This window comes from Sapajus apella, unplaced genomic scaffold, assembly GCF_009761245.1.
Source record: "Sapajus apella isolate SASKATOON/1434 unplaced genomic scaffold, GSC_monkey_1.0 scaffold150, whole genome shotgun sequence".
NCBI classification, from domain to species: Eukaryota; Metazoa; Chordata; class Mammalia; order Primates; family Cebidae; genus Sapajus; species Sapajus apella.
This window is the reverse complement of record NW_022437090.1, coordinates 1,825,164-1,851,451: the sequence shown is the minus strand read 5'-3', so window position 1 is coordinate 1,851,451 and position 26,288 is coordinate 1,825,164. Positions and strand designations below refer to the sequence as shown.

At 42.6% G+C, this 26,288-nt stretch overlaps 1 protein-coding gene across 5 annotated transcripts in view; it reads left to right on the top strand.

Annotated features, from left to right (window-relative positions):
- KIF13B (kinesin family member 13B) overlaps positions 1 to 26,288 on the top strand; it is a 192,562-nt gene that overhangs the window by 102,498 nt on the left and 63,776 nt on the right. For all 5 annotated transcript variants that reach the window (XM_032265370.1, XM_032265372.1, XM_032265373.1 and 2 more), the window contains 10 exons: positions 1,458 to 1,588; positions 7,623 to 7,709; positions 9,220 to 9,410; positions 10,387 to 10,597; positions 11,440 to 11,602; positions 16,033 to 16,179; positions 17,733 to 17,882; positions 18,160 to 18,288; positions 23,546 to 23,716; positions 25,277 to 25,434. In XM_032265370.1, the coding sequence (XP_032121261.1) occupies positions 1,458 to 1,588; positions 7,623 to 7,709; positions 9,220 to 9,410; positions 10,387 to 10,597; positions 11,440 to 11,602; positions 16,033 to 16,179; positions 17,733 to 17,882; positions 18,160 to 18,288; positions 23,546 to 23,716; positions 25,277 to 25,434 (1,538 nt within the window). The remainder of the gene's footprint in view (positions 1 to 1,457; positions 1,589 to 7,622; positions 7,710 to 9,219; positions 9,411 to 10,386; positions 10,598 to 11,439; positions 11,603 to 16,032; positions 16,180 to 17,732; positions 17,883 to 18,159; positions 18,289 to 23,545; positions 23,717 to 25,276; positions 25,435 to 26,288) is intronic.

Here is a 26,288-nt window from a genome sequence, read left to right as displayed (position 1 = left end):
TGTGCTCAAGCAGTTCTCCTGCCTTGGCTTACTAAAGTGCTGAGATTACAGGTGTGAGCTACCAGGCCCAATCTTAGAAGATTTTAAATAGGAGATGACATGACCAGCTGTTGTGGTGGGAGCGGAAGAGGGTGTCATGCAATGGAGGCATAGTAGGAAGCTCTGTATCCACAGGCAAGAGATCCTGAAGGCTGAATCAAGGATGTGGTCATGGAGGTGGGGAAAACAAGCTGATTCTTGATAGACTTTGGAGGGAAAATCTGTGAGATTTTCCCTGATTGACATGGGGTGGGTATGGGCTTGTAAGGGAAAGAAAGAGGACTCAAGGATCATATCTAAGCCGTTCAGTTGACTGACTGGGGGTGGTACCATTATTATTGGAGAAGGAAATTGACTTCTGTTGGGTTGGGGGAGATGGGAACAAGACTTTCACTTTGGCCTTTGTTCCCTTTAACGTATCTTCAGACATCCAGGTTGTGTCAAGTAGGCTGAGTAGGCAGAAAATAGTGGTGACTAAGGCTGGGCACAGTGGCTCACACATGTTTTCTCAGTACTTTGGGAGGCTGAGGTGGAAGGATTGCTTGAGCTCAGGAGTTTGAGATCAATCTGAGCAACACACTGAGACCCTGTCTTTCCAAAAACTAAAAAAGATTAGTTGGTCCAGGTGGTGCCTGCCTGTGATCTCAGCTGAGACAGGAAGATTGCTTGAGCCCAGGAGGGTGAGGTTGTTGTGAGCATGGATAGTGTGTCTGCACTCCAACCTGGGTGACAGAACAAGACCCCATCTGAAAAAAATAAAAATAGGGACTAAGACTGGGATAGTGATCGTGGAGGTGGGGAAAAAGTGGAACTAAAGTATGTAGCTCCTGACTGGTGATGGAGATGTGGTTTATTTGAAGACAGCATTTAAAGCCATGGGAGAGGGCGAGTTGGTCTAGATCAGGGTCAGCCATCTACTCTTCACAGGCCAAATCTAGCTCTCTTCCTGCTTTTGTTTGAATCATGCCTGGCTCCATTTGCTTTTAAAAAATCTTTTAGGCCAGGTGTGGTGGCTTACACCTGTAATCCCAGCGCTTTGGGAGGCTGAGGTGGATGGATCACTTGAGCTCAGGAGTTCAAGACCAGTGTGGCCAACATGGTAAAACCCTGTCTCTACCAAAACTACAGAAAAATCAGCTGGGCATGGTGGTGCATGTCTATAAATCTCAGCTACTGGGGGGTCTGAGGCAGGAGAATAGCTTGAACTCAGGAAGCGGAGGTTGCAGTGAGCCGAGATTGCACCACTGCACTCCAGCCTGGGGCATAGAGCGAGATCCCGTCTCAAAAATAAAATAAGAATAAACATAAAAAATATTTTAGCTAAAGTAGTAAGATGACATAAGAGAGCTCAGTGTAAACGATTTCAGTTGTGTGCATGTAAGAGTACAGTATTAATCATGAATTCGATTCTTTCTTAGGAACATACATTGATAGGGTCAGCAAATTCCCAAGATATCCAGCTGTGCGGCATGGGAATTCTTCCTGAACACTGCATCATAGACATCACGTCAGAAGGCCAGGTTATGCTGACTCCTCAGAAGAACACCAGGTAACATACTTGAATTAGTGTTCATATCACGAGAATTTTCAGAGGAAGAAAGTACTCTAGAGGCAACAGTGGCCTTTGTTGCTTTTAAGTTGATGTCATTAAGCTCTCCAGTTGGTGAGGCGGGCCCCATCATACAGCTTGAATGCTGCCCACACGGCACTCCTTCCTTTTGATAGACATTGCCATGGCTTTATGTATTTAGGCCCTCATCAAGTCTTGATGAGAGCCCCTGCCAAAACCCTGAGCTGCCTTCTGGTTCACTCACCACAGCCTTAGAAGGCTTTCCTCTGACTGGGATGGAAAATCCCTTACAGCCCCCGGTTTATCTCCTCCTCCTCTGTACCTTCCAGTTCTTGGGCCTGCTGACTCCTGTTGGACCTGCAGGGTTAAGTGCTGCCATGATCTTCTGCGGGGAGGTCCCTGTTTGGTCTGTATGCAGTGTCCTTGGGAGGTACAGACCATCCCCCTCTTGTGGCAGTGCTTCTCAGTGTCTGCCTATGCGTTGTGAACCCTTATTACCCCACTGGACTGTGAGCTGCTTGAGGACAAGGGCCTTTCTTTTTTTGATCCTCCATTCCTGGCGTGTAATATGAGACTAGAACACGGGGACCTACTACACCGTGGAGGAATGAAGGGGCTCCACATTTTATGAATTACACATTTGTCACTTTTTTCCCTTCAGCTGTGAAGCTGTTATCCCTTGTTACTGAGTTGGGAGTATAGCAGCCTCTAACTGTTAGACAGTGGTTAACTGAATTATGTTGATCTTTCAGATGTTGATTTGTTTCATTTTATGATATCAAAAAATCATTAATATCACTGATTTTATTCATGAAGTCTTCAAGTATTGAGAAGCTCTCAAGCTCTGGGGAAGGATCAAGTGAGAAAACAGGAGTAGAAGCTAGTGTGGCCCTCACAGCTGTGCTGTGCTTTTATGAGGCCATAAATAATCACACAGGACCCCAGCCTCAGGCAAGGGTCCTCCAAGACCAGGATGCAGTAAGATAGAGCAGGCCACACCATCATTTTGTTTAAGCACAGACAAAAACGTGGTCACTGTGGCACCCTAAAGATACCCTCATCTGAACCAATATGAGTGACTGCTACTTCTCCACCAATTACAGCGTTATTCTGTTCTAGCTCCCTGCACCAATGGGTAAAATTTTATGAAATATCTGTTCATAGGATTACTCCCACTTTCTGACAGTACCCAGCATATGTGGAACCCTCGCCTTCTTAAATTGTCTCTGAAGTCATCCACCTGGAGCCCAAATCTTACAACAGCTTCTGTCTTACACTGGCTCCCTGCCTCCCTTCCCCTCTTCGCCTCCACCCTCTTCTCCTCCCCCTATTCTCTGCCCGACTTCCTCCCCTCCCCTTCTTTTCTCCCCTCCCCTTCCCTCCTTTTCTTCCATCCTTACCTTCCATCCTTTCTTTCACCCTTTTTGACAGGGCCTTATTCTGTCACTCAGCCTGGAGTGCAGTGGTGCAATTATAGCTCACTGCAGCCTCCAACTCCTGAGCTCAAGCGATCCTCCCATCTCATTCTCCTGAGTAGTTGGGACTACAGGTGCTTGATACCATGCCCAGCTAATCTTTTGCTTTGTAGATACAGGGTTTTGATATGTTGCCCAGGTTGGTCTTCAACTTCTGGACTCAAGTGATCCTCCTTGACCTCACAAAGTGCTGGATTACAGGCATAAACCACTGCGCCTGGCCAAGATCAGTTACTTTTAGTGTTTAAAAACCTGTATCATGAATGAAATCTAGATAGGAAATAAGATTTTGCATGTATGCATACACATAAATCATGAATACTATATCATCAGGTAAATGCTCCATAGCTTTACAGAGTTTAAAGAATCTAAGATACTCTAAGTTTAAAGAAACTAACATAGCTGGGGTGATTGGCTTCTCTTACAGAGGAAGTAGAAAGCCAGCTGAGCTTGGATTACTGAGTAAGATTAGGAGGGTGAGAGGAATGGGAACCTTATTCCAGGTTGTAGGACCGATAGGAGCCTGGATTTGGAGGAAGAGTTGATCATGTGTAGTATATAGGAAATAAGCCGTTTTTTTTTTTTTTTTTTTTTTGGCAGGAGTTAAGAGGCCTTCCTTGTGGGAGGAAGAGCCTTTAAAGTTAAAGAATTTGGACTAGGCACAGTGGCTTATGCCTGTAATCCCAGCACTTCGGGAGGTTGAGGCGGGCGGGTTACCTGAGGTCAGGAGTTCGAGACCAGCCTGACCAACATGGAGAAACCCTATTTCAACGAAAAATACACAATTAGCCAGGCTGTGCATGGTGGTGCATGCCTGTGATGCCAGCTATTTGGGAGGCTGATGAATCGCTTGAACCTGGGAGTAGGGGTTGCAGTGAGCCGAGATCACGCCACTGCACTCCAGCCTGGGCAACAAGAGCAAAACTCCGTCTCAAAAAAACAAAAAAAACAAAGACCAAAAAACAGAATTTGTACTGGATAGCCTATATTTTAGTAAATGAGTCCTTCAGCAGGAAAGGGGCACAATGACACTGGTGTCCCAGGAATATCAGTGTTACCATGCTATGCATACTCTTCTATTTATTTCCTGCCCTTCCAAATTCTTACTTCCATGGTATTCCACCCACCACTTCTGTTGAATGCTATAATCAAGACAAGCAGCACAGTGGAACTGATAAATCTTCCTTATGTTGATAGTATGTGATCATTTTTCCTTGCTTTGGAGCTTTAATATAGGTCTCATTTCTCATTACTGATATCAGTAGACCTTTCTAGTGTCTGGGTGATTGATTCTTTTCATTCATGTAGATTGGACATATTTGTTTTTGTTGTATATTGCTACCATCTTTTCATTATTGGCTGTAATGGTTCCCTGTTTACTCCTTCATATACTGTATAACAAATTTAGAACTTTTAAAAATGGAGGCTATTTATTGATCTCTAATACTTCATACCGTAAACATCTTAAGTAACTATATAGCACTTGGAACTTTGAAAAATGGGGGTAATAATCTAATATACAGGCATATGTGGGAGACCTTGCAGGTTCACTTCCAGACTTCCACAGTACAGTGAATAACACGGTAAAGCACGTCACACAAATTTTTCGTTTCCCAGTGCATGTAAAAGTTAGATTTACACTATAGTCTACTAATTGTGCCATAGCATTATATCTTAAACAATATACATCACTTAATTAAAAAATGCTGTGCAACCGGGTATGGTGGCTCATGCCTGTAATCCTAGCAATCTGAGAGGCTGAGATGGGCAGATCATCTGAGATCAGGAGTTTGTTCCTGGCCTGGCCAACATGGCGAGACCCTGTCTCTGTGAGCCGTTAGAGACACGTGTGGTGGCACGTGCCTGTAATCCCAGCTACTCAGGAGGTTGACGCAGGAGAATCGCCTGAACCTGGGAGGTGGAGGTTTCAGTGAACTGAGATTGCGCCACTGCACTCCAGTCTGAGCTGCAGAGCAAGGCTCTGTCTTTTTATAAGTTTTAAAAAAAACTTTGTTGCTAAAATATGCCTGGAGCCCAGATGGTAGCCTTTTTGCTGCAGGAAGGTCTTGCTTACATGTTGGTGGCTGCTCACTGATCAAGGTGGTGGTTGCGGAAGGTTAGGGTGGCCGTGGCAATTTCTTAAAGTAAGACAGCAGTGAAGTTTGCCACCTTGTTGGACTTTTCCTTTCAAGAAATATTTCTCTGTAGCATGTGTTGCTGATTGGTAGCATTTTACCCATGGTAGAACTTCTTTTCAGAATTGAGGTCAGTCTTCTTGAACCCTGACACTGCTTTATCAACTAAGTTTCTGGAAAATTCTAAACCCTCCGTTGTCATTTCAGCAGTGTTCACAGTTTCTTCACCAGGAGTAGATTCCATCTCAAGAAATCACTTTCTTTGCTCATGCATATGAATCAACTTACCCACTAATGTTTTATCTTGAGATCACAGCAGTTCAGCCACATCTTCAGGCTCTACTTATTACTCTAGTTCTCTTGCTATTTCCACCACACCTGCAGTTCCTTCCTCCCCTGAAGTCTGGAACCCTTCAAAGGCATCCATGAGGGTTGGACTCCTTCCATATTCCTGTTAATGTAGATAGTGTTCCTTCCTCCTGTGAATCACAAATATTCTTTTTTTATTTTTGGAGATGGAGTCTCACTCTGTCACCCAGGCTGGAGTGCAGGGCTGCGATCTTGGCTCACTGCAACCTCCACCTCCCGGGTTCAAGTGATTCTCCTGTCTTAGCCTCCCAAGTTGCTGGGACTACAGGTGAGTGCCACCATACCCGGCTAATTTTTGTATTTTTAGTAGAGACGGGGTTTCACCATATTGGTCAGGCTGGTCTTGAACTCCTGACCTCATGATCTACACACTTTGGCCTCCCAAAGTGCTGGGATTACAGGCATGAGCCACCAAGCCCAACATCACAAATGTTCTTAATGGCATCTTAGAAGGGTGAATCCTTTCCAGAAGGTTTTTAACGTACTTTGCCAAGATCCGTTAGAGGCATCACTGTCTATAGCAGCTATAGCCTTATGAAATGTATTGTTTAAATGATAAGACTTGAAAGTCAAAATTACTTCCTGATCCATGGCCTGCAGAGTGGATATTGTGTTAACAGGCATGAAAACAACATTAATATCCTTGAACATCTCCATCAGAGCTCTTGGGTTGATCAGGTGCATTGTCAATGAGCAGTAATGTTTTGAAAGGAATCTTGTGAGCATTAGGTCTCAACAGTGGGCTTAAAATATTCAGCAAACTATGGTGTAAACAGACATGCTGTCGTCCAGTCTTTGTTCCATTTGCAAAGCACAGGCAGAGATGATTTAGTATAATTCTTAAGGGCCCTAGGATTTATAGAGTGGTCAATAAGTGTTGGCATCAACTTTAAGTCACCAGCTACATTAGCCTCTAAGAGAGTCAGCCTGCCATTGAAGCTTTGAAGCCAGGCATTGACTTCTCTTTCCTAGCTAATGAAGTTCTAGATGACATCTTCTTCCGATAGAAGTCTGTTTCATCTACGTTGAAAATCTCATCCGTGATCTTGCTGCAGCTTCTACATCAGCACTTGCTGCTTCATCTTGTACTTTTATGTTACGGAGATAGCATCTTGCCTGAAACCTCAAGAGCCAACCTCTGTTAGCTTTCAGCTTTTCTTCTGTTACTTCTCATCTCTCTAAGTTCATAGAATTAAAGAGAGTTAGGACCTCACTCTGGATTAGGGTTGGGTTGAGGGCATATTGTGGCTGGATTGACTGTCTCTCCAGACCACTGAACTTTGTGTCAGCAGGAAGGCTGTTCTGCCTTACCATTCATGTATTCACTGGAGAAGCACCTTTAATTTCCTTCAAGAACTTTTCATGTACACTCACAACTTGCCCAACTGTTGGTACAAGAGGCCTGGCTTTCGTCCTTTCTTGGTTTTTGAGGTGATTCCTCACTAAACCTAATCATTTCCACCTTTTGAGAGATGTGTGACTCTCCCTTTCACTTAAACAGTTAGAGGGTATTACAGTTGTTAATTAGCCTAACTCAGTATTGTTGTGTTTCAGGGAATAGAGACCCAAGGAGAGGGGGAGAGTCCAAACCCATACTACATTTATTAAGTTTACCATTGTCCATGGGTACAGATCACAATGTCCCAGAAGAGTTAGAGAGGTGCTGTCAGAGGTCCCTAATCACAGATCTCCGTGACATATGTGAAGTGAACAGGTGCTGTTCAGGAAAAGTGTCTCCCATAGGCTTGCTCAACATAGGATGGCCGCAAACCTTCAATTTGTGAAAAATACAGTATCTGCAAAGCACAATAAAGGAAAGCACAGTAAAATGAGATGTGCCTGTGCTTTGTACCATAAACGTTTTAGGGCAGTCAGCAAAGGAGTGAATGCAAAGATTAAAATTCACCAAGAACAGGTTGTATTGGGGGGAATGGTTGTTTGCCCTAGGAAGTTACATCTCTGTGTTACTGGAAAATTAAAGCAGAAGACGTGATACTGTACTCATCATTCATATTTGGTCTCTTCTCCTTACAGAACATTTGTAAATGGGTCGTCTGTCTCCAGTCCAATACAGCTACACCATGGGGACAGGATATTATGGGGAAACAACCATTTCTTCAGGTATGATGTCGTTCATGTCTCTTAAAGAAGGAGATTTTTGAAGATTGTGCTCTGAAATAGAAAATACGTATTAAAAGTAAACCCAGCTCTACAGTTGTTTTACTGTGTGTGTGCGTGTATATTTGCTGCATGTGTATCGTATGTATGTGTATGTTCGTTCACTGTCTATGGTCTGAACCCGGGGGTCATGTAAACAATACACTTTGCAGAAATGCTGAGTTTACCTACATAGTTTTTCCCTTTTATTTCCCAGTGGAAGATGATTCTTTTGCCATGTAGTGTAAGAATTTATTCATGTTTCTCTGACATGTTTATCTTTCTGTTTATTTTTTACTGAAAAGTAGCTGTGGTTTTCATCTCCTTATCTATCAAATGAGGTTGGTATTTCTTTTAGGAATTCTTTTCAGCTGTAAGTCATGGCAAATTTTACTGTAATGGGTTAGACAGATCATTTGTTTCCCTGACAGAACCGGAAATCTGAAGGAACATAGTTGTTAGTGTTGGCTAAGCCTCTCAAAAAAAAGTCATGGCTTAAGTCTGGTCACTGTCTTGGCATCTCTCTGTGGCCTATAGTTGGCCATGCTACACTGCCGTCAAAGCAGCATTCAGGTACAGGAAGAAAAAGGAGAAGCATGGCTGCACTAGCCCTGACTGTCTTCGTCAGAAAAAGCAGAAGCCTTCCCAAGTCCCCAGCAATCTTCTCCTTCTGTCTCCTTTGCTAGAATTTGCCTCTTAGCTGCAAAGGGGGCTGAGAAAGTCTGTCTAACCCGGGGCTGTACATAACGGTTTCCCAAACAAAACTGATGTTGCGTTGGCAAGGCAGTCAGGCTGGATACTATATAAAGGTAACATCCTGGTCTCTTCTTACTGTCACTGGTCAGTGTGCTCCAGATGTCACACTGACTTTTCTGTAGCTAATAGAGATCCTTTGCAGTGGGCCAGGGATATTTTGGTTACCGAGAAAAGGGTAGATAGGCACAAAGAACATCGAGCTTTTTTCCCTTCTCAAATTAAATGATGTGTAAACTGCTTTGCTTTGTGTTCAAAACCCTCATCGTTTGCACTAAGTTGATCTTTCCAGCTTTATCTCTAGTGTGCTATACAAATTTTGTGTGTCCCGTTTCTCCAGGGAATATGAACGTTTTCATTTTCACGTCTTTTCCCAGACTGTTCCCTCTACCCTGCTTTCTCCTTATTTGTGAATACTCAGTTCAACTGATTTTCTCCTGTCTCACCTTCCTTCATCACCTTGCTCTGAAAGTGTCCTTGGCTTTTCTTTAACTCTGAACTTGTCACAGGCATGTGGCCTAGTGTCACACTTTCTGCTGTATGTTTTTGATGGCGCATGAACGTCTTATTTCTTCGACTAGATTATCCACTTCCTGAGTGCCGTAATTGCCTTGTACTTACATGGTATCCACTTGGCTTCTAGCAGATACCAGTACTTAACGAATGAAATGAATAAGTGCCTGTCTTAACTTCAGAAAACAATACTCTTTCCCCCTCCAAGACTCAATTTGCCTAAAAAGAAAAAGAAAGCAGAACGAGAGGAAGAGGACCAGGACCCCTCCATGAAAAACGATAACACTTCTGAGCAGCTGGATGTAGATGGAGACTCCTCCAGCGAAGTGTCCAGTGAAATTAACTTCAATTACGAATACGCACAGATGGAGGTCACCATGAAGGCCCTGGGCAGCAATGGTGAGCAAGTCGGGTGTGTGCTTGAGAGTTGGTTTGAGGTTCAAGATCACTCCTGGGCTGCAGTGAGCCGAGATTGTGCCTGTGAATAACCCACTGCTCTTCAGCCTGGGCAACATAGCAAGATCTTCTGTCTTTAAAAAAAAAAAAAAAAAAAAAGAAAAAAAAAGAGATGGTAAAGTGTTAAAAATGTTTACGATTGAGACATTTTAAATGTTAACAAAAAGGAAAATCTTTATGTGGCTTCTCTGTATTATTTTGTGTCTTTGGCTTTAATTTATACTTAACAAAATGTTCTGCCTTAATATACGATCAGATCGCTTTGTTCTCATGGACAGAATCTCTCTGGTTTATTTTATTTTATTTTGATTTTTTGAGACAGAGTCTCACTGTGTTGGCCAGGCTACAGTGCAGTGGCACGATCTCGGCACCCTGCAACTTCCACCTCCCAGGTTATAGTGACTTGATTCTCCTGCGTCAGCCTCCTGAGTAGCTGGGATGACAAGCGTGCATGCCACCATTCCTGGCTAACTTTTGTATTTTCAGTAGAGACGGGGTTTCGCCATGTTGGCCAGGCTGGTCTCAAACTCCTGACCTCAGGTGATCCGTCTGCCTTGGCTTCCCAAAATGCTGGGATAACAGGCATGAGCCACCGCGCCTGGCCAAATCTCTCTGGTTTAGAAACTTGCCTGCCACTGGCTTATGATTATATTTATGGAGGATCCACCATGTCTTAGGTTATGTGTAGAACATAAGATAGACCTGCTTTTTCTACAGAGAAGATGGTTGAGGATATGTCTAACTGAGAATAGAGAACAACGTAAGTGATTGGAAGTAAGGAAAGCTGTTTATGCCAAATTGTCTTTAATGGTATTAGAGGGTATGGTTAAGATGACGAACATTACCATGTAGAACAACATTTGAAGTTCATTATGTTGTACCTTTCAATCATTATTATCTCTTTAAAAAACGTGTTTAGATCCAATGCAGTCCATATTAAACAGCCTAGAACAACAGCACGAAGAAGAAAAACGATCCGCACTGGAGCGCCAGAGGCTTATGTATGAGCACGAATTGGAGCAGCTCCGGAGAAGACTGTCTCCCGAGAAGCAGAACTCCCGGAGCATGGACAGGTTTTCTTTCCACTCGCCCAGCGCTCAGCAACGCTTAAGACAGTGGGCCGAAGAGAGGTAGGCGGCACAGAGGGGCTTCTTACATGTGTAGCTCAGGCTCACCACCGCTAACCCACCTAGGGAAAGTGTCGAGTGGGAACATTGAGACGGTGCTTACAAAAGAATTATATTAAAAGATAAGTGTTACAGCCAAGAACCACTTTGCATTTTTTTCTTTTTTTGAAAAGTAGGGGAATTGCCCATTTATATTAGGCCATATTTAAAACTATTGATGTTAGGTGCTGTTCCACCTTCAGTTTGTCTAGCCTTTGGGTTTGGATACAGAAGTACACTTTATCATTGCATTATGCTTTGCGTTCGGAAGCTTGGGTAGATGATTTTTAGAAAAACAGCAAGTTGGTTATCTGAACTGAGTATCTCAGGTAGGTAAAGCATGGTGCCCATAAGAGGAAGATTGTAAGCTTGACCTCTGTTGGAGCTAATTAGCATTGCATTGAAATGCCTTATCCCATGGTCGCAGACCACCTACTGTTTAAAGTTTGATCTGCAGGCAGCTTCCCTTTCACCTGGAGATTGATAGAAATGTAGGATTTCACCCCCACCTCAGACCTGCCGAGACAAAATCTTGAGTTGATGAAGATCCCCTGGTGATTTGCCTGCATGGGCAGGTTTGTGGGGCACTGCCCTTATCTAGAGCCAGCTTGCTGTGTGGCTGCGTGCCAGCACTCATCGTGTAGTGTGTGCATGGGTCAGTGTCAGCAACACAGTCCCTGAGTGCAGACTACCATGAGAAGGCTTGGCCCACGCTTTGGCATCGACGCACTATGGCTGTATGATTCTCTGACGAGCTGCTTTGTGTTATCTCTTCCCTACCTCCAACCCCTCCTTATTTTTTTAAGAGAAGCAACGTTGAATAACAGCCTGATGAGGCTGAGGGAACAAATTGTTAAGGCCAATCTATTGGTGAGAGAAGCTAATTACATTGCTGAGGAGCTGGATAAAAGGACAGAATACAAAGTTACGCTACAGATTCCAGCCTCCAGCCTGGATGCCAACAGGAAGGTGAGGTTGCCATTCCTTGAAAAAAACTAAGATCTCATTGGATAAGATCGCCTGATGCTTTCTGGTGTTACTGAAGCTTCAGATCCCTGTCTATACCCGCCCCAAGTCTAGATCCTTTGTCCTCCTCGCTTTTGAGTAGAATTGACTTCCTCTTCATTCTCTGCCTTGGAGTGTATGTATATTTTATCCGCTAGGGGAATATACTCGCCATCTCACCTGGCCCTGACAGTTCATTTCACTCAGCTTGCTTTCTTCAAGTCTGTTTCAATTCTTTTTTTTTTTTTTTCCCATTTATTTATTTTATTGCATTTTAGGTTTTGGGGTACATGTGAAGAACATGCAAGATTGTTTCAGTTCTTTCTTAGAAGTCTTTACTGATTAATCTTCCCCAAGTGTCTTTTTTTCCTTCCTTATGTTCTATACCCACTTCCCCCAAGTTAGGTGTTCATTTTGCTTATGTTATTTTCTCCTTCGAATAGCTTGCTCTGTAAAACTCTTCATTAGTTGTGTCATGTATATATTCAGGATCACATTTTTTTGATATAATAAGTTTAATAAAATGTAGGGGGAAAGTCCCATCGCAGTCTTCTATCTTTGCTGTTCAGTTTTTTTTTCCTTCTTTTTTTGAGGTTCTTTCCTAGGTCTTGATCATGTTCATACATGATGTTTGATGGATTAGGTAGAATTTCCTATTCAGATGAATTTCTTGTGGGTCCATGTGTTCTGTTTGTCCTACTGTAGTCAATCAATTCATCATGGATATTCTATTATTTTTTTATTTTTGAAGATGGAGTCTTTCTCTGTCACCCAGACTGGAATGCAGTGGTGTGATCTTGGTTCACTGTAACCTCTGCCTCCTGGGTTCAAGTGCTGCTTCTGCCTCAGCCTCCTGAGTATCCGGGATTGCAGGTGTGCACCGCCATACCCAGCTAAATTTTGTATTTTTAGTAGAGATATATTTTTAGTATTTTCTCCATGTTGGCCACGCTGGTCTCAAACTCCTGACTTCAAGTGATCGACCTGCCTTGGCCTTCCAAAGTGGTGGGATTACAGGTGGATATTCTAATTTGCTAGCAAGGATTACATCTTTCTTTCCCTATGATGTCATAGCGTTGAGGTCAGCGTTTTGTACACAGTAGATATTTGGCAAATATGATTCTTAGTGTTTTGAGAAAGATATTACAAGTAGGATATGATCGTTACTTTATAGATCATTGTTTTTGTATACTCTGTATTTTGAAAGATTTTACTTAATTAGAACTTAATAGTATTTTTAGGGCAAAGTCTAGGTACAGCAGGACTCATGAAAAAACAGAAGAGGAAGGCCAGTCACAAGCAGAAGGTTCGGGACCTAGTTTCTTCTTGAAGGCTGAGAAGCTCAAGGTCATGTTTCATTCTCTGGTGTACGAGTTGAGAAAAGCAGAAACGTGAACATTTTTTCTCCATTAAGCGTGACTGCAGCCCTTTTCTCTGTAACCTGTTCTGGGCTTTGTTGAAAGGTGTGGTTCTGCGTTGGGGCAGCCGTGTCAACAACCACAAGTAACTCATGTCACTTGGCTTCTCTCTCCTGCCCTCCATCTAGTGCTGCGTTCACTGGGGCTGTGTCTTTTGCTGGTAGAGGTGACTCCACTGCTGAAGTGAAGGAGCCATTTTTAACAGACACCTACTAATTGTCTGTTAGTATTGATTTAAATAGATTGGTATTTTTAGATGTCAGCCCGAGAGAGGAGCTGGACAAGGAGGCATTTCCTAGGAGATAGTCTCCTTCATTAAGCTGAGTCTGCAGTCTTTAATGCAACAAAGACTGTTTTTTGGTATTTGAAAACTGTTATATATTTATATGTCCTGTCCGTTCTGTGAACACTCTCTCTGGTGATTATTTTTTTCTTTTTTCTAATTTTGCAAGAGGGCCAAGTTATGGTAGCTGCATCGTAATGCCCATTGCTGTTTAGTCCCAGGTCCAGCATTCTCCCCGAGAAAAGCCACTACCCGCACAGGTCACAAATGGGAGTTTTGTGTTTATTCACTGGCTGGCTGAATATAAGGCAGGAGGGCCCTTAATTTTGACTATAAGATGGCCGGGCTGGTGGCTCACGCCTGTAATCCCAGCACCTTGGGAGGCCACGGTGGACGGATCACTTGTGGTCAGGAGTTTGAGACCAGCCTAGCCAACGTGATGAAACCCTGTGTCTACTAAAAATATAAAAATTAGCGCCGGGCGCGGTGGCTCACGCCTGTAATCCCAGCACTTTGGGAGGCCGAGGCGGGTGGATCACGAGGTCAAGAGATCGAGACCATCATGGTCAACATGCTGAAACTCCGTCTCTACTAAAACTACAAAAAATTAGCTGGGCATGGTGGCGCGTGCCTGTAATCCCAGCTACTCAGGAGGCTGAGGCAGGAGAATTGCCTGAACCCAGGAGGCGGAGGTTGCGGTGAGCCGAGATCACGCCATTGCACTCCAGCCTGGGTAACAAGAGTGAAACTCTGTCTCAAAAAAAAAAAAAAAAAAAAATTAGCCAGGTGTGATGGCGGGCACCTGTAATCCCAGCTGCTCAGAAGACTGAGGCAAGAGAATCGCTTGAACCCGGGAGGTGGAGGTTGCAGTGAGCCGAGATCAGGCCACCGCACCCCAGCCTGGGCGACAGAAAGAAACTCCATCTCAATTAAAACAACAACAAAAAAAGTGACAAAACCACATTTAGACTGTAAGAATTTTCAAATGTTTGTTTTATTATTTAAATTTTGTTTCTTAGAAAAATGATTGTAGGCAAGATGCTAATGAAACATCAATGTATTTCATAGTTCCCTTAAGTTCTAAGTAGAACAGTTGAAAAATTAAGCCAGTAAACCTAAATTGATTAGATAACCAGTACATATGTCACTCTGGGGGAAATGTATAAGGGCTTTTTTTTTTTTTTTTTTTTTAAACTTTGTGGTTTTTAAAAGTTCTAGATTTTCTTCTCCCTTGAAAATGCATTGCACAAGTTCTTGTGCTCTGAAAAAAGTCCGCATTGCTCTTATAAGCTGGAAAAACTTCAGAGCATACTTTTTTGGATGGGGTGAAATTTGCATAACAGATCATTATTATTTTAAAGTCAACAACTCAGTGGCATTTGGCATGGTCACAATATGGTGTGAGCACCGCCTCCGTCTAGTTTCGTATGATCTTAATAAGAAACCCAAACAATGCGTATTTGGAAACTGGTATCATTTGTTGTTTCCACATGGGTAAATGGAGCACTTTTCAGTTGACTCTTTTAACTGTTTCACATTTTATACCTCATGGAGATACCATCCACTAAACCATAATTCACACTCTTGAGAGTTAAAGGGACATTTCTTCCCCCATGAACAGCAAACTTCCCCTTGCCATTTGATGCTATGACTCTTTCCCCATTGATACACTGTGGCCATATGGTGCCCTGAATAGAACATGTTTATTTCAACTTCCTGTTAAATGTGGAAGTTTTAAAGACAACTTCCTTTTGTGTTTTAAACTTAATCATATCCATCTGCAGTCAGAATTTAAATGTGGCTGGATATGGTGGCTCATGCTTATCATCCTGCATCTTGGGAGGCTGAGGCAGGAGGATCACTTGAGGCCAGGAGTTCCAGACCAGCCTTGGCCATATAGAAAAAACTGCCTCTGCAAAAAAAAAAAAAAAAAAAAAAAAAAGCAAAATTAGCTGGGTGTAGTGGCATGCACCTGTGGTCCTAATTACTTGGGAGGCTGAGGCAGGAGGGTCTCTGGAGCCCAGGAGTTCATGGCTGCAGTGAGCTATGAAATGCCACTGCACTCCAGCCTGGGTGACAGGGTGAGGTGCTGTCTCTTTAGAAACTTCTCTCTCTCTTTCTGTGTGTGTGTCTCTACACACACACACACACACACCCCTTATTTATTTACGTATTTTTGAGAGTCTCACTCAGCAACCCAGGCTGGAGTGCAGTGGTGAGGGTTTCAGTCACTGCAGCTTCTGCCTCTTGGATTCAAGCTATTCTCATGCCTTAGTTTCCTGAATAGCTGGCATTACAGGTGCCACCACACCTGGCTAGTTTTTGTATTTTTAATAGAAAACGGGGTTTCACCATGTTGGCCAGACCGGTCTTGAACTCCTGACCTCAAGTGATCTACCTGCCTTGGCCTCCCAAAGTGCTGGGATTACAGGCATGAACCACCATGCCCAGCCGCCCTCCACAAAAATTTTTTAATGTTGAGTTTATACTTAAACTGAAGTTTATAAATTGCACTTGGGTATGAAGGCATTATGTAATAGCTCGTAAGACTTTTGGGAAGCTTTGTAATCAACAGATTAAAGGATGGTTGCCGTTTGAGTTTTGACATTTGACGGATGGGGTGGAATTTGCAGCTTTGACTTCCCTGCTGTCTGTCGGTGTGTTTCTCACAGTCATTCTTACTCTCTTTTCAGCGAGGCTCTCTTCTTAGTGAGCCTGCAATCCAGGTGAGGAGAAAAGGAAAAGGAAAGCAGATTTGGTCTTTGGAAAAACTTGACAACAGGCTGTTGGATATGAGAGACCTTTATCAGGAGTGGAAAGAGTGCGAAGAAGATAACCCAGTAAGTTCTTAAGAGAAAATCACTTAAGTGGTAATGGTAGGAGGAACCAAGCTGGAATGCGCCTACCCATTTCAGGGGAAAATGGTCCCTTTCCCCAAATTACAATCCTATTTCTGGGGTAAGGTTGATTTTAATCCCCTAAATTGTTTAGCAAATTAACTATTTTAATAATCTCTCTTTCTGCTGTCTTCTTTTTTCTTCTCATTTCTGTCTTTTAGATTTCTAGCAGAATTCTTCACTTTCCATTCTGACTTCTGTTGGTGTGCGGGTGTGTGTCTCCTGTGCCCTCTGGGAACCTCTTTAGGATAGAGGCCAGGCCTCATTATTTGTCTCTCCTCCCATTGCTCAACCCGTTTAACCTTGCAGATAATAAACCTACAGTATATGTTTTGTAAGTTGAACATCAGTGATATCTTAATATTTACACTAGGAGGAACATTTTTGAAGAACTTTCGATCATAGATCTATACACTGGCACTCTGTCATCACCTTGCAGGCTTTCTCATTTAGGATGGACGTGTACTCATATATATTTAAAACAGAAATGCATGTTACATATGTCTGAACATTTTTTCATTACCTTTAGGCCTGTTTTCGCATAGAGTTTTTTACTTCTTTTGCCTTTTGTTTTCTAAAAATGGTTTTTCCAGATTGTCATCAATGAAAATGTTACTTTGGTGATGTTTTTGCTTAAAAAATGTTTGTCTCTTTGGTACCCCTCTCCTGTTTCAACTTAGAAGTAAAACAACAATAACAAATACAAAAAAGCCACTCCCATGAGGGCTCAAGTTTCTTTTCTTTTTTCTTTCTTTCTTTCTTTCTTTTTTTTTTTTTTGAGACAGTGTCTATCTCTGTTGCCCAGGCTGGAGTGTAGTGGCATGATCTCAGCTCACTGCAAACTCCTCCTCCTGGGTACAAGTGATTGTCCTGCCTCAGCCTACCAAGTAGCTGGGATTACAAGTGCCGGCCACTGTGCCCGGCTAATTTTTGTATTTTTCATACAGACAAAGTTTTACCATGTTGACAATGCTGGCCTCGAACTCCTGACTTCAGGTGACCCTCCCGCCTTGGCCTCCCCAAGTGCTGAGATTATAGGCATGAGGGCCCACCTTTTATTAGCAGTAGTGTATCTAATGACTTCCTAGGAACAAGCAGAGCAGATATGAATTAGTGTCTTACCCGCAAGAAAAGTGAAGCGTAGTTTTGCACACTCTACTTCTTTTTCTGTTCAACATACATTGTTTGTTTATTTTGCGGCAAGATTTCCATGTAAAGGAGAATAATTGCTAAAAGTAATAACCTGTTATTGAGATCACTCTGACATCGGTGGAGGATGCTGACCTCCATTGTGAATGGGAATGAGGAAGAGAGTGTGAGGGAGTAATACAGTGCTGTACTTAAGCAAACACTTTAGAGTATTTTACTCTAAAAAGTACAAGCGTCAGGATGATGAAAGTTCAGCTTCATGACCTAAGTGCATGAAAAAGCAGTAGGCTGAATGCATGTATTGTAAGTGATTTTTCTGAAGTTATATATTCTTAATCTCTTTGCAGGTAATACGATCGTACTTCAAACGTGCGGATCCATTCTATGATGAGCAGGAAAATCACAGTCTCATTGGGGTGGCCAATGTCTTCCTCGAGTCCCTTTTCTATGATGCAAAGTTACAGTACGCTGTTCCCATCATCAACCAGAAGGGAGAGGTTGGTTGGTTTTCCTTCATGCCTTGTTTCCTGTAGAGAACAGTTTAAGAAACAAGAGGGTGGTGATGGGGTGTTGTTGCTATTTTTTGTCAGTAAGGACAGTTAATGTGTATGTGTTTCCAACGACTCTGAGGGCAGAGTAACTGTCAGAAACCAGGCCTCTGAATTCCCCACACACCATTAACCTGACGACTTGACTCTAAAAGAGAAGAGAGGTCATCTCAAGGGAGCAGCAACCAAATCTGGAGAAATGTCTCTGCCTCCCCCGTTGCTGCAGGTGGCAGGTCGGCTGCACGTGGAGGTGACGCGCATCAGCGGGGATGTTGGGGAAAGGATTGCAGGAGGCGACGAGGCTGCCGAGGTCTCCTTTGAGAAGGAGACCCAGGAAAACAAACTGGTGTGCATGGTAAGTCCCAGCTTCATCCTAGTATTAGTTTGATACAAAAGTCAGTGCCATTACTTTTAACAGCAGAAATCACGTTGACTTTTGCACTAACCTCAGAGTTCAAATGGGGCTGATTTTGAGGCCTGGGTCTTTAGATAGTAAGTATTATGTTCCTTGTCACATTTTGAAAGTAGAGCAGAGCCTCCCCCACTCATGATGGTGAAAAATCCCCTGTGTCATTTCCAAACACTTGCTAGTGGTCCAGACCTGCCGGTGGCTGAGAATCCCTGCAGGAATCACTTATTATAAAAAGAAGGGGCTGGCAGGCAGGAAGTCACCAAGGGGCATAGGTGCAGTGAGAAGGAGGCCAGGTTAAGTGAAGGAAGCCTACACCTGACTCTTAATTCATAGCCCATCCTAGAGCCAGTCCTCTCTCCCAGTAAACATTTCTAGAATCAAAGCTGATGTTGAAGGCGGTAAGTTGGATGTTAGCCACAAGGTAGCGGGAAGCTGGAGCTGTTGGAGTCAGGCCACTTTCTGCAAGTCTTCGCACATATGGAGAGGGCTTCCGGCATTTCAGTTACTTCACTAGGAGGGGGAGGAATCTTGATTCACTGAAAGGTCATATTTCTTGTATTGTACTTGATTTCGGAGCAGCTCCTTTGTGTCATAAGATGATCAGAGATGGAGACTTAGGCTTGATGACCCCACGATGGTCCATTTTGAAGATGATGGACTACCAAATGCAGCTCAAATATCACTTTCTGCTGTTAAAGAACATATAAGAGCACTTCGCACTTGGAAAACGTATTCTTATTACCAAAAAAAGTCGTATAACCTGAGAAATATGGGCTGCTTTAAATGAGGTTAAAAACCTTGTTTTTACTAACGGAAGATATCAGACATATCTAAAAGTAGTGAGAAAGGTGTTACTGAGGCCCATTCACCCTTGCTCCACAGTTATCACCTGTGGTCAACCTTGTTTCTTTCATACGCTCAGCTGCTTCCATGCCGCCCCCTCCACTAGCATCCTAGGCACCCCAGCGTTGTATCTTACCTGCAGATAGTTCAGTGTGTCTCCAAAAGATGAGTCCTTAAGCCAATATAACCATAATTGTCAAAATTAATAATTTGTCAAAAATTAACAATTTATTTCTATCGTAAAATCGTCAGTTTCCTTAATTGCCTTGGTTGGCGTGTGTCTCGCGTCAGTTTCAGTCTGGTACACTCACGCTCTCTCACTTGCTTGCTCACTCTCTTTGCCTCTCTCACCAAACCTGCAATTACGTATTGTAGAAACTGGGTTGTTGCAGTTTCCCATAGTCTGACTTCTGCCCATTGGTGTTGCCTAGCACATTAAGACGCGTTTGCTGAAAATTGGTAGTTAGATATAAAGGTGTTTCCTGGGGGAGGGAGGCAGCCAAGGGGCTTGGTCAGTGGTGGCCTGTGTTCTTCCATCAGGGGCCACATCTTATCTGGTTGTTTGTGTTTAGGGGATGATCAGCCGTGGATGATTATTACCAAGGTGCATTATTTTGTTAGGAGTTACAAAAGGATGGTACTATAATTCTATTGTCATTTCATTTTACTCCAGAGAAAAAGTCTTCCTATTACCAACTACTTTGCTATACAGTGATAGTTTGTGTAAAAAAGGAAGGATAAATGCTCTCCCTTTATTTACAGATTTTATCTATTTATTTTATTTGTGAGAAAGAGTCTCACTGTCACCCAGGCTGGAGGGCAGTGGTGTGATTTCGGCTCACTGCAGCCTCTGCATCCCAGGTTCAAGTGATTCTCCCGCCTCAGCCTCGCAAGTAGCTATGTCACCATGCCCAGCTAATTTTTGTATTTTTAGTAGAGATGGGGGTTTTGCCTTGTTGGCCAGGCTGGTCTTGAACTCCTGGCCTCAAGTGATCCACCTGCATCGGCCTCTTGAAGTGCTGGGATTACAGGTGTGAGCCACATCCAGCCTAATTTTTAAAGTAATGAATTGGTTTTCCAAAATGTGACCAGTGAGGTTTTTTGTCCTTAATCTTAACAGCATCATTATGAGCTCTCAGACTTAACCATATTTGGGGTGCATCTGTCTGTTGGATTCACTACCTGTATTTAAGCACAGATGTTCCCATCTTTGGCTAGTGGGAGCTGCTTCAGTTGGCCCGTGATTCCTGTTGTCATAATGCTGAGCTTCCTGGACTGTGATAGCTTTCTTGCTTTCTGGTGTGATGTTAACTAGCCCCCAAAGAAGTCTGGATTTGTTTTTTGTAACAAGGCTATATGCACATATTGACATCTTCGTGTTTTCGGTGATAATAAGTGAGGTTAGTGTATTTAAAACCCTGGAACATTCCTGAGCTGTCTTAACAGCTGCACATTGAAGCTGTGGTATTCTGACACCTTGTGGCGGTTTTAGTTTTTGTGTGCAAAAACTTTTTTAGAAACCCCACAAAACCCAAACAGCCTGTGTTCTAGATACCTTGGCATTCCTTATGGCTGATAGACTTCATTCCTGGCAGCCTCATTCCTGAGAGGTTGCCTGTAGTCAAGAGTTCAGCATATTAAATCTTGTTTCTTGTGTATTTTAACATTAAAATTGTGATTAATTTCGAATAAAAAAAGGATTTCAGATGGAATTTAGTTACAAAGAAGTATGTGTTGAAGATGTATGTAGTCAATACCTGTTACTGCTCTCTTTCATTTCATTATATTGCACTGATGTGATCCGTCTTACCCCTGTAAAGTAAGGTAGCTACTGATATTCCCATTTCACCTAGGAGAAAACTAAGCCTAAGAAAACTAATAATCTAAGTAATTTGTGCCAGCACACGAGCTAATAAGTGGACAAGATTTTTATTGTATTTGTTTTATATAACTCCAACATCTTGTAATCTTCTTAAATGCCATATTGTCTTACCTTAAATAATATAAACATTTCAAAACACTTAATGAGAAAATGATGGTTTTAAAAACTTAATGAAAAATTAATAGCAGAGTACTGTTTGCTCATTTTGGTTTGAAGGAATAAAAGGTGTCAGCCAAGCTGTGTTTCAGAGCCTGTCAGGAAGTAGCTGTCTAGGTGTTTCAAACTCCTGTTGACGTCACAGAAAAGGTGAATTATAATGGCAGTTTCTGTTTGATTGCTTACCCATTATATGTTTGCTATGGAAGAAAATAAAGTAACTTGGTTTGTGTAATTTTGTGTGTGATTATTAATGCTTCCTGAAGAGTGTGTGTGTGTGTGTGTGTGTGTGTGTGTGTGTGTGCGCGCGCGCGCGCGCGCGCGTAGAGACACAGTCTCTGTCACCCAGACTGAAGTGCAGTGATGTGGTCTTAGCTCACTGCAATCTCCGCCTCCTGGGTTGAAGCAATTCTCATGTCTCAGCCTCCAGAAGTAGCTGGGACTACAGGCATGCACCACCACAGCCAGCTAATTTTTAGATTTTTATTAGAGATGAAGTTTCACTATGTTGGCCAGGCTGGTCTCAAACTCCTGACCTCAAGTGATCCTGCCACCTTGGCCTCAAAGTGCTTGGATTACAGCCTGAAATGTTAAGGTTATGTTTGTGGTTGCTGAACTACATGAACTCTTATGCCGTATATTCAGATTTATTTTCATTAAATGTACTTACTGGAGGTAGATTGAATCATACAACATGCAGAAAGTGACCAGGTGAAAAATAGGATTTATGATTAATGCTGAGTCATGTGAAAATTGGTTTAATCAGTTATAAAGTCAGAATTTGGCTTAACTAACTTCAGGATTTTGTTTTCTTCATAGTTGGAGAAGTTTTAGAATATCACAGTTGATCACAAAAACTCCAAATTAAAAATCAACCCAGGCCACACATGGTGGCTCATGTCTATAATCCCAGCATTTTGGGAGGCTGAGGCAGGAGGATCACTTGAGCTCAGGAGTTTGAGACCAGCCTGGTTTGCATAATGGGACCTCATCTCTACTAAAAACAAACAAAAAAATGACCTGAGCATGGTGGCACACACCTGAAGTCCCAGCTCCTCAGGAGGCCAAGGCTGGGGGATCACTCTAATCCTTAAAATTGAGGCTGCAGTTAGCCATGATTGTGCCACTGCACTCCAGCCTGGGCAACACAACAAGACCCTGTCTCAGACACTCCCCCCAAAAAATCAGTCTAATGCTGCCCACCAAAAGAAATATTAAGAATATCAGGCTGCCTTAGAAACTGTTAAAGGCATTTCTTCTGGGGCCTTTGGGTCTGATTAGACAAGTATCTCCAGTTGCACTTTGTTACAACCACACCCTGCCCCGCTGGTTCAGAGCATGGTTCCTTTGATACCCCTTTCCCCCAAATCTGCATAAGGAAGGCTTTCTGTACACATTGGCACAGAAAATCATCAGCGTTTACCATCTTCACTTCCCTTCCTTTTCCCCCCAGATGTTTATACATTTCTGATGCTTTTAAGCTCTCCCAGACAATGCTGTAGTAGCGTGTAACACTTTCAGTTGAGAACCTTGTTTCCTTTTTTTTGTGAGACAGAGTCTGTCTCTGTCTCCCAGGCTGGAGTGCAGTGGTACCTCGGCTCAGTGCAACCTCTGCCTCCCAGGTTCAAGTGATTCTCCTGCCTCAGCCCCCTGAGTAGCTAGAATTACAGGTATACACCACCACCCCTGGCTACTTTTTATATTTTTAGTAGAGATGGGGTTTCCCTATGTGGGCCAGGTTGGTCTCGAACTCCTGACCTCATGATCCACCCGCCTTGGCCTCCCAAAGTGCTGGGATTACAGGCATGAGCCACCATACGCGGCCTACCTTGTTCCTTTTTATACTTTAAAACATCTAATCTATGTTTCGCTCTTTCCTTGATATTTATTGTTTATTGGCATGTACACTGATTTTGTTCTTCATTCACTGTACTTGACAATCTTGTTCTGTTCTGTGGCATATCCGTGATTAGCCAAGTTCATCATTGCAGAGTGCTGACGTTTGACATCTGTCTTTGTCTGAATTGATGATGATGACGATTCTTATATTCTGAGCAACTGACATTTAAATGTTTTTATGCTTCACAATGTCTACCTCTGTAGTCAGGGTCCTTGTAACCCTGTGTCCATCCTCTCACTAAATACAGTAATTGCTACCACAATTTTCCATATGCAAAAGTCGAGTCTCAGGTTGAATGGGATCTGGCTATCATAAGTCCTAAGTTAGTGACAGAGCTGGAACTGGAACCTGCAACTGTGACTCCGAGTGCTTGTTGCAACCCTCGGATTTCAAAACACACAGCCTTCTTTTTCCTTCAGGTTAAAATCCTCCAAGCTACTGGGTTGCCACAGCATCTGTCCCACTTTGTGTTCTGCAAATACAGCTTCTGGGATCAACAGGAGCCGGTGATTGTCGCTCCTGAAGTGGACACCTCCTCCTCTCCCGTGAGCAAGGAGCCGCACTGCATGGTTGTCTTTGATCACTGCAATGTGAGTTTGTTTTCCAGAGTAGGCCAGCATTTAGATCACTCATGTAAAAACAAAGCAGAAAATGAACCTTACTTCTTTGAATAATTGTGCCGATATGTCTTGGAGCACTTTCTGTGGAATGTGGGGATTGAGCAAAAAGTGTCAATGCATCTATACTCCTCCACAACCCAAAGGTCACTTTTGCATGAGAAACAAATACCTATGTATGTATATGTGCGTATTCTTCTCCAAAGAAAATCTATGCCCTGTATTAGATTACTGGAGAAATTATCTAAAACAGTTAAGAAACTTTTGTTTTAGAGAAAGCGAACATAGGTAACAGAGAAGAACTAACTTTGTTGAGCACCGAATGCTCTGTGAAGCTGTCTGTTACTTCTTCATTTGATCCTCACCACAGTTGTATTTGATGATACTGCAGTTGTTGTTGTTTTATTTTTTGTTTCGAGACAGAGTCTTGGTCTGTCACCCAGGCTGGAGTGCAGTGGCACAATGTCGGCTCACTGAAACCTCTGCCTCCCAGGTTGAAGCAATTCTCCTGCCTCAGCCTCCCAAGTAGCTGGGATTACAGAGGCCTCCCACCACGCCCGGCTACATTTTTTTTTTTTTTTTTTTTTGTATTTTTAGTGGAGTTGGGGTTTCACCATGTTGGTCAGACTGGTTTTGAACTCCTGACCTCAAGTGATCTGCCCACCTTGTCCTCCCAAAGTGCTGGGATTACAGGCGTGAGCCACCATGCCCAGCCAATAGTGCAATTTTTTTTTTCCAGCTGAAAACAAACAGTTCAGAGAGGTCAGTTTGCCCAAAGTAGTTCCCCGTCAGTTTGTCCGTGGCTGGTGACCAGCTGAATGTGGACTGTTGGGTCCCCAAGTCTATGTTGCTCCTGCACCACATTTGATCCAGCTCATCTCTGTCGAGAGAGACATTTCTTTCTAATCCGTTTAAAACAAATACTTGAGTGCATTAAAGATAGAGAGAGGAGACACCAGCAGATATAGGAGATTCTGTAGTTTCTGTAATAAACTGCCATAGAGCTCATTCCTAATTGCAAAATGCTATCTTATAAAAATGGACAGGCTGGGAGAATTTTTACAAATCAAGTCTTTTTTTTTTTTTTTTGGTGCTAATGATCTGTATTTCCCTTACCTCCTCATAGAGATAGTTAGCTTTCTACAAAGTGGGAAAAATGTTTTTGAACACACTACCTTATTGCATACTTTTATATCAACACATTATAGACCAGCGTTGTAACACTTTGTACGATTATGCTTTTAAAAATAACGCTCAAAATACTGCTAACAAAACACAATACAATGCTGGTGTTACATACTAGACTTCTGAGGTGAAAAGTTTTAAAAAATTCAGATTTATAGTTATGTTTAAAGTCAAGAACCTTAGGCCGTCTAAGCATTCATCATGGGTGTTAGCTGACAGTTCCGTATAACTAAAACATTCCTTTTTCAATTTTTTTCCTTATATAATTAAGTATGTGATGTCTGGTATAAACAATCCTAAGATTACCAGAAGGAGTTTCCTCTTCTGTAATTAGCTATTGTGTTTCAGGAGTTTTCTGTTAACATCACTGAAGACTTTATCGAGCATCTTTCTGAAGGAGCATTGGCAATTGAAGTATATGGACATAAAATGAACGATCCTCGGAAAAACCCAGCGCTGTGGGATTTGGGAATCATCCAAGCAAAGACACGTAGTCTTCGGGACAGGTGAATGTTAGATGTTCATCTGATTCCATTTTATATGTGTAATTTTTTTTTTTTTTTTGAGACAATCTCGTTTCCTTTGTCACCCAGGCTAGAGTGCAGTGGCGTGATCTTGGCTCACTGCAACTCCGGCCCCGCTGGAGTAAGCGATTCTCTTGCCTAAGCCGTCTGAGTAGCTGGGATTATAGGCATGCACACCATGCCTGGCTAATTTTTATATTTTTAGTGGAGCTGGGGTTTCACCATGTCGGCCACACTGGTCTCAAACTCCTGACCTCAAGTGATCCGCCAACCTCAGCCTCCCAAAGTGCTGGGATTACAGGTTGAGCCACCATGCTTGGCCAGATTCCATTGATAATTTTTAAAAACTGCTAGAAATAAGTACTGCCATTTATGAAGGTTATTGTTTCCTGAGCATGACCAGGGTTCCCTGAAGGGATGGCAGTGTCTCCAGGGTATTAATCACACAATTAAGCTTCCTTAGGGAAGCAAACTTCAGAGAATGATGGAAGAAAGTTCAATTTCAAACAGTGAAATTAATTTTGGAGAAGAATGACTTCCATTATGAATTGCTTCTAATTAATCAGCTGTAGAAAGGATGGATCAAGATTTACTCTAGTGTTCACATTTTCTTTGTCTTTAGCTCATGGTTCTGAGTGGCATCAGTGTTGGAAAGAGGTAGGCTTCTTTGTCGACTTAAAAGGAAGCATTAAAAGAGAATGACTGAAATTGCATGTCTTTGTGCTTTTCATCTACTTATAGATGAAAACCAGATTTCCTTTTTTGCATTTAGATAGTTTAGCAAATACTAAAATACAAAGTGAGATTTGAGATTTTTTTTTTTTTTTTTTTTTTTT